Genomic DNA, 8,239 nt, shown 5'->3' with positions numbered 1-8,239 from the left:
CCCCGCCGTGAGTGATGTGTCATGTTGCCATGCATGGTCTGTGATCTCAAATTTACACAGCCATTATAATGGGTCTTGAATGTGTATATAGGGACTGACACAATTATATGACATAATCACCTAATCGCTATCATTTGAGATAATCCCTTTTTTTTTGCATCATCCATGTTCATATATTTTTAAACATTTTTAAAAGTAGTGGAAATAGCAGATCTACTAGATCAAAGCATGTCTCAGTATAGCTAAAATCTACAAATTCACCTTTAACTAATCTTATGCTCTTACAGAAACAGAAGAAAGGAAGAAAGAAGAAAAAGAAAGAGGATACTAGAGTTTCGTTATATCTAGAGTTGTATAGTCCAGGCGTTTCGGGCAGTATTTTGATGGAATCGTGCACTTTATGAAAGAAGCATGACATTTGGCACACAATTAGAACATGCCATATGGAACATTTTTGGCTATAGGGCCATCGCAGATTTGTCTTGGGAAACTTGTGGGAGCCAATCAAAGTTGGGCTCTCATAGACTTTACTATACAGTAAAATAATACAAAAAATAAATATGCTTTAAGTAGCATGTGAGGGGTCAAACTAGGTGTTTTTTGGGATTCTGAATCCAATGCAAGCATTTGTTTTGCATGAAAAATATTGCTTGGGCTAAAAACGGCCCCCATAAAACCATGGTTTAGTGGCACTTTTCACAGTTTTGTGGGGTCCATTTCTTGGAAAGGAATGTTTTTCGTGCAAAACAAATACTTGCATAGAATTCAGAATCCCGAAAAACACCTAGTTTGACACCTCACATGCTACCACAAGTTTCCCAAGACAAATCTGCGATGGCCCTATAGCCAAAAATGTTCCATATATATGCAGTGATGTCATACGTGCGCATCCCGCATCAAAAACTCATTCAAGTCGCCCAGGGACTCATTCATGTCATGGTCCTGGGGTCCCGGGGATGCGCCTCCATTGGAGTCCATGTTAAAATAATTTACCGGGTTGCGGTAAAAGAAAAACATTTTAAAATTCCATAGACACCACCATTGTTCATGGGTGAAAGCATCCTACTTTACCCTACGTTAACACAAATAAAATCCACGTAGAAAGTCTTAAACAGGCGATAGAAACGTCAATGTTTTGATTCCACCGACGTCTGACGCCATTTTGCGCGCCCGAATTCATTAGGGGCACATGTTTTAGTAGTTTTAGTAGTTCTAAGTTCAAACATTAGCCAAATTGTAAAATAAATATAAGAAATAGGCAAACATTTTGAAAATAGCCGATCTACAAGCTAACAGCGCTCGAAAACATAGTATTGTGAACTCATAAAACTTTTCTGGGACCCATTTGAATGACCACCTGACCCATTACATTGAAAACCTAGTAACTTCACTGTATATGGCATGTTCTAACTATGTGCCAAATTTCATGCTTCTTTCATAAAGTGCACGATTTTCGCCCGAAACTCTCTGACTATTGGGGCTGCTACGCGGTCTAAGTTGCACCACCGTTCTGACGGGTATATACCCATATATGGAGATCTCTGTATCTGTGACTCCTTGTCCTTGTCCCTTTAATGGCCTTGATATATGGAGCTGACTGATGTGTTTTCCAATGCCATGACGACACACTGAGGTTAGTCCACACAATCCATATTTGGGCATAGCTGCCTTTATGGGAACTCCTTATATGGTTATGGCTGTATCATGGTGACATGGTCGTGTCTGCCAGTCCCCAAAATGGGGACACCACCAGGGATAATGTGATAGGGAATTACATTTGTTATTTAATGGGGGATTAAAGGAGAGAATTTTCCACAAAATCATGAAGCAGAATACCAAAAATAATAGTGAAAGCCCCTGCAGTGACTTTCTCCGAGGTAATGAAAAGTTTTTACTCAACAATGGTGATGAAGCGTTTCAGTATTTTGCAATTAGGACAGAAATTATTTCATGTATTGCTGCCAGTACATAGGCTACAGTACTTCCCTTTTGATTTAATTTAGTCAGTCTTTTGAATAAAATTTATATAAGGGTTAGGGTCATCTGAAATGTCTAGTTTTAGTCGACTAAATATAAGATTTTAGTCGACTAAATCTACAGTCATCAAAAAAAAAATTGGCGGGCCTTGATGCCGTTGTAATGGCTGATTTTACACTTGGTTGCACGCTGAAAATAGCAGATCTACAAGCTCGTTGGATCTGTTATTTTCAGAGCGCAACACCCAAGCACAACCAAACATGAACTGACTTGATCATGTTTTAGTTACTGGATCTCTTCTCCACTAATAGTCCCTCCCTCCCAGACTCTTTCCACCTGTTTTATCTTCAAATAATTGAATGGAGAGGACTTTGTGTAGGCCAGTGGTCCCCCCCACCCCGTAATATGTTTGCCCAAAACCCAAAATTGTGAAAACAGCAGATTGTTTTTTCACCACTTTTTAATAATATTTTATTTATGGAATGAAACGTGTTTGTTTTTTCTAAAAAATAAAATGATTTCATAAGATTTTCCATCTTTTGAACCCGTGACCCACAAACGGTCCCGACCCACTGTTTGGGAACCACTGGTATAGTCTATCATCATCATGATGACAGACAGACACAATTAGCACACCCTCTCCGCCCCTCCCTCTCCCTCCCCAATTGCAGCTAATTAGAATTATCTGCCAGCCGTCAAAGTAGAACAATGCTGCTGTCCCTTTAAGAACCGTCGCTCCTCCGTTATAAACGCACGGAGCGTGCGGAGCGGCTGCTCAGAAAGAGCGAGAAAAGCGCACAACACTGCCTTCAAATACATAAATATAGATCTGTTTTAAAACGCGCGCACACAAATAGGTCTACAGTACACTCACCAACACTTGCATTCGTTCATTCACATGCATGCTTACTAAACAGCGTCCTCCTCCAGACAATAAAGGTGGATTAATTTGACTTATTCTTATTATAAGTGGGAGGGGGAGAAGTTTCCCCTAAAGACTCGCTCCTCCTCGGATCAGTCAGCGAGACCATGCCGTCCTTCTGTGTCTCTGGTTCCATACTGTCACTACAAGACGCTCGTCATCATCATCACTGGATTTGGTGATTCTCCAAAAAAAGAAAAAGAAAAAAAAACGTTATTTGTGCAAGTTGTTCTTGGGGAACTAGCGAGAGACTGAGTCAGAGAATGCTCCCACAAGTCACTAGGATTCTATTATATGTCTTGTCTTCCTTCTGCATCTTTCACGGAGGCTTCATCAGGTAAGGAACCTATTGTTGATATATTGGCTGTAAATTGTGCTGTTATCTATGCGTGCGCGCACCATTGATTGTCAGTTTAGGCAGTGGTGGAAAAAGTACTCAAATACTAAAAGTATCAATACTGCAATATAGAAATACTCTTGTTACAAGTAAAAGTCTGGAATTAAAAATGTACATGAGTAAAAAGTACAAAAGTATTGGTATCAAAATGTACTTAAAGCACCAAAAGTAAAAGTACAAAATGTTTGAAAATAGCAGATCTGGGGACTGGTGGTGCATCCCACTTAGGCATTGCCACATAGGCATGGATGCATGGCGGCGTCGCCGGTTCGATTCCCGATCCTTTGCTGCGTGTCACTCCCCATCTCTCCCCCATTTCCTGCCAGTCTATAAAGGCATAAAAGCCCAAAAACAATTGAAAAAAAAAAAAAAAAAGGAAAAGGAAAAGAAATAGCAGATCTACAAGCTTGTAGATTGGCTATTTTCAAATAACCTAGATATAAAAATAGAGCTAAAGTGCTTAATGTGTGTTTTGGAATATAATAATGTATTAAAGTAACTATAACTAAAGTTTTCTAATAATTATAAAAATTGTAAAAGTACAATATTTGGATCCGAGATGTAGTGGAGGTATAAGTAGGCCTATTGGAAATTGGAAATACTTCAAATAAAAATACCTCAAAATTATACTTGAGTAAATGTACTTACACCACTGAGTATCTAGGCTATAAGCTATAATTTATACTTTTTTTTTTTTACCATTACAGTTGACTATTGGGTTATCAGGCATGTTAAATTTTAAGCCTATAGTAGCTGGCGAGCAACTATGATGCCTATGATTTCTACTTTGCTATGGATTTTCTTTTTGTTTCACCTTTAGCAAACCAAACCCTTTTGGTCTGTTAGTGTGTGTGTGTGTGTGTGTGTGTGTGTGTGTGTGTGTGTGTGTGCGTGTGCGTGTGCGTGTGTGTGTGTGTGCACGCGTGCGTTCGTGCAAAACAAAAACATAAGGATAAAAGATGATGAAAAGCAGCTGAATACTGACAGGTCTCCTATGTTTGTTCTGACTGCACATCTTCCATGTTGCAGCTGGGTAGGCTGTAGCTCCACCTCTAGCTGAGGCATTGTATTATACAGCAGTATGTAATAGAATAGTCATAATATCAAACTTCAAAAGCTTTGTTTCAGAACGCTGTGGACTTCCTATTTTAAACGCTGTTTGTCACTGAGGCACAATTTAGCCTACTGATATGATACATCGAAAAATAACACATAAAAAGTAATGTGCATGGCTTATTATTGCTACATTGAAGAGTTTGACGTACAGTATCTAAAAATGTCTTCAAAAAAGCAAAACAACAAACAAATGCGTAGCACGTGCGTATTATTAATTATTGAATGAAATGAGTACCAGGCTCCAGTTGCAGACGACAAAAACACCTCTCCCTTTCCCTCTCCATCTGACAGTTTGCCTGCCATCTCCCTTTCCATTCTCCTGAACTCATTCCCTCATTCCCATCTCTCTCTCTTCTCTCTCTCGCTCTCATATTCTATCTTTGCCACACACACACATTCTATCTTTGCCATCTCTTATGTGCCAACCCTACCCCCATATTCACTCTGTGTCTCTCTGTGTCACTGTGTGTGCGTGTGTGCGTGCGTGCGTGCGTGCGTGTGTGCGTGCAGGGGCGTCACAAGGGGCAGGAAAGTGGGACTGAGTTACTAGGGCCCAAGGTGGTGGCGGGGCCTTAATTATTTTATACTTTAGCTATTGAAAAATAGCAGATATACAAGCTCACAGCGCGGCACCGAGTGCCGCGCTGCGAGCTTGTAGATCTGCTATTTTTGAAAAGTCGTGAAAATGTGTGCAAATCTTTGAATATATGTATTCTTTAAGCGAACATTTGTAACTCAAATTTTGCTTCTGGGGGGTCCCTGGAACTAAATATTTTGAGATGCGGGTCCGTGGCCAAATACATACCATTTTGGGGGTCCTTCACATGAAAAGGTTTGAGCTCTCGAAACATAGATTTTTCAAAAAACCTTAGAAGGATTTGAAATATTCAAAGATTTTCATGATTTTTCAAAAAATAGCAGATCTACAAGCTCGCAGCGCGGCACTCGGTGCTGCTATATCTGCTATTTTTCAATAGTTAAAGCACAGGGGCCCCACAGTGAATCCTTGTACCCGGGGCCCAGAATTTGGTGCGACACCCCTGTGTGCGTGTGACGTGCGTGCGTGCGTGCGTTTCTCCCTCCCTCTCTCTTTGGGTGCTTGTAGCAAAAACTTTTGCCGGGAACACTTTTCCCTATTTCATGCCCCGTCAACCCCAGGTGTGAGTGGGGGGCCGGGGGGGGGTGGGGGGGGATTAAGATCTGCATAATCCTGCAGCTGTGACTCGGTGAACCCAGGGGTTAAAGGCAGACCGCTCGACTGACAGCACCTCCGCTTAATAGATGTTCGGAGGAATAGATGTTCTCTTAGCGGCCATAATAGGGAGGAATAGGACCAGGAGGAAGAGGAGGACAGCTGGACAGAATAAGAGAGAAGGTGGACAGAGAAGGTGCCCCCCCCCCCCCCCAAAAAAAAAAAAAAAACCCAACCCTGATACATAATGAGGAGAGAGAGAGCTGTGCTTATGGAATTGGGGGGATGGGGAGGGGGGGGGGGGGGGGGCAAAGGAGCAAAGTGGAAGAGAGAGAATGAAAGAGCTTTAGGCAAAGAAAAACGTGTAAGAGAAATTGAGGGGGTGATTCATTTAGCCAGAGGGAGCAGAGAGATTAACAAACTGGGAGCGAGGAGGACTAGAAAGAGGTAGGGGAGGGTTGGAGGGTGGTGTGGTGGGGGGGTTGGGGGGGGGGGGGGGTAGAAGAAATGGTGCAGCAGAGAAATAGAAAAGGGGAAGAGAGCCGATGGAGAGGAAAACGACGGCTGTGTGAGTCGGATGAAGGATTGTTAAGAGATTCAAACGGGAGATAGCGATAAAGTAAAGGCACTGTATAGGAGACGGCTGGATCATTATGACGGGCTGCGAACGCGCGTCTCCGTCTGGGTTTGACAAGTGGAAATGGGAGTGAGGGAGTGGGAATGAAAAGAAATGGCAAAGTTGATTGTCAGATGAGGTAGGTGGCATGATGAGATAGACTGTATGAAAAGGGGGGGAGGGGGGCAGAGTGAACGTACAGAGGAAACTAGGTAATGAGGGAGACAGGCTGGACAAGATGTGCGGAGGGACAAGCGTGACAGAATCACGGGACGTTTAGAAATGACACGATTCCGAATCATGGCCTGTATGTACGCTGGTTGGGTTGTCAAGTCAAGAAGAAAATCCCCTCAAAATCAATCCACTAGCCTCACGTCTTGCCTGCAGCTAGACTTAAGCAAGTTTTCCCAGCAGGGGGGCCGTTTGAGGCAGAGCCGTTTTCCCTTTCAGACCAGAGCTTGTACTTGTATTCAATTATTCCAAGGTTTTAAGTTGAAGTCAACTTTTCTCCCATGACTGAGCTTAACTCCCTCATAATAGGCTCACTTTGGCTCACTCCGTAATGAGATGATGTGCTGGTGTAGTGTCACCAAATCTCACAAAACCCAGTGCCATCACCAGCAGCAAGCGGGTAGTATAGTGTTGATGTGCAGGTGTGTGTGCATGTCGACTAGTCTAATCCAGTGGTTCTCAAACTGGTCTAATCTAACCACCCCTCTATTCTTAGGTCAGGGGTCTTCAACGTTTTCAGTCCAAGGACCCCTTAGCTCTGAGAGAGATGAAGCAGGGATCCAGACTACATATCGTATAACATTGTTTTGCAGATTAAAAATGTACATGGATTATTTCTTATACAGTTTGGACTTGACAGCACTATCATCTGTGTAGGTTGGCTTAATGTTTATTTTCATCTATTTAACCACTTGAACTGTCAATACCTACTTTATAGTCTGCTCTTCTTTTCCCTCTACACCAAACCTCTGGGCCAAAAAATAGCCGATCTACAAGCTCACAACGCCTCGCACTGCAAGGCGTTGTGAGCTTGTAGACCTGCTATTTTTTGGCAAATGTTCCAATGAGAATAGGGATGCTAGGGTTCAAGTGATCAAACATGATCACACAAAGATTTGGCGGACCCCCTGTAGTAACTCTGTGGACCCCCTAGGGGTCCCGGACCCCCTGTTGAAGACCCCTGTCTTAGGTAGACCTGACCCGAGTTGGCTGCCTCTGTACTTGGTTCACTTTTCCCCCCCTCTCAATGCAAGCTCACAATGCATCTCAACATGGCGTGTTGTGAGCTTGTAGATCGGCTATTTTGGGGGGTGAATGTGGCTAATGTATCTGCAAGCTCTGTGGCTAATCTGTGACTCACGCATGCACATCAAGTTGTATTGAGGTTAAGGGCAGAGGCATGCCTCGGGTCAAGAGGTGCCTCAGGGATGAGTCACAGATGACGAACAGATCGGAGGTTCCCTCCTCATAATTCGAATGGTTTAGACCGGAGCAAGACAGATCAACATGTGGATCAAATGCTTAATTGAGTGAAAAGAATGGATGCATGGGAGGGGAAACTCATTAAATATTATTCTGTACTGTAAACTCCCAGTGGGAAATATGGTGATTCAAGTGGGCGATGATGACTCAACTCATGCAGTATATCAAGTCCAGAGGACACCGTCTCAAAGTGGGTCACTGGTTGAATTACAGAATGATGCCATGCATGAATATGACATACATAAACAAAACCCTATGGGTATCTGAGTCTGCGGTGAGTGCAGTTTGTTTACCCGTTTTCAACATGAATCCTATTGTTCTATTATAACCTCAATCCTCTCGTTCTGTTGTGAGGAGGACGTGTGAAAATTGAACAATAACATTTATCTATGCAACTTATTTTGACAGTGCATAGATTTTATATTAATCCATTTCACACAGCTCACAGCAGATATACAAGCTCACAGCGCGGCACCAAGTGCCGCGCTGCGAGCTTGTAGATCTGCTATTTTTGAAAAATCGTGA

At 42.6% G+C, this 8,239-nt stretch overlaps 1 protein-coding gene across 1 annotated transcript in view; it reads left to right on the top strand.

The window, feature by feature from the left end:
- Window positions 1-3,162: 3,162 nt before the first annotated feature.
- Window positions 3,163-8,239, top strand: part of glra4a (glycine receptor, alpha 4a) — a gene marked incomplete at both ends in the record, with an annotated part of 79,501 nt that continues 74,424 nt past the window's right edge. Inside the window, one exon of the mRNA XM_080745453.1 lies at window positions 3,163-3,236. Within this exon, the coding sequence (XP_080601579.1) occupies window positions 3,163-3,236 (74 nt within the window). The remainder of the gene's footprint in view (window positions 3,237-8,239) is intronic.

This window comes from Nannobrachium achirus, assembly GCF_963921795.1.
Source record: "Nannobrachium achirus genome assembly, chromosome: 17".
Lineage (NCBI taxonomy): Eukaryota > Metazoa > Chordata > Actinopteri > Myctophiformes > Myctophidae > Nannobrachium > Nannobrachium achirus.
The sequence above is the reverse complement of the archived record's forward strand: the minus strand, read 5'-3'. Positions and strand labels throughout refer to the sequence as shown.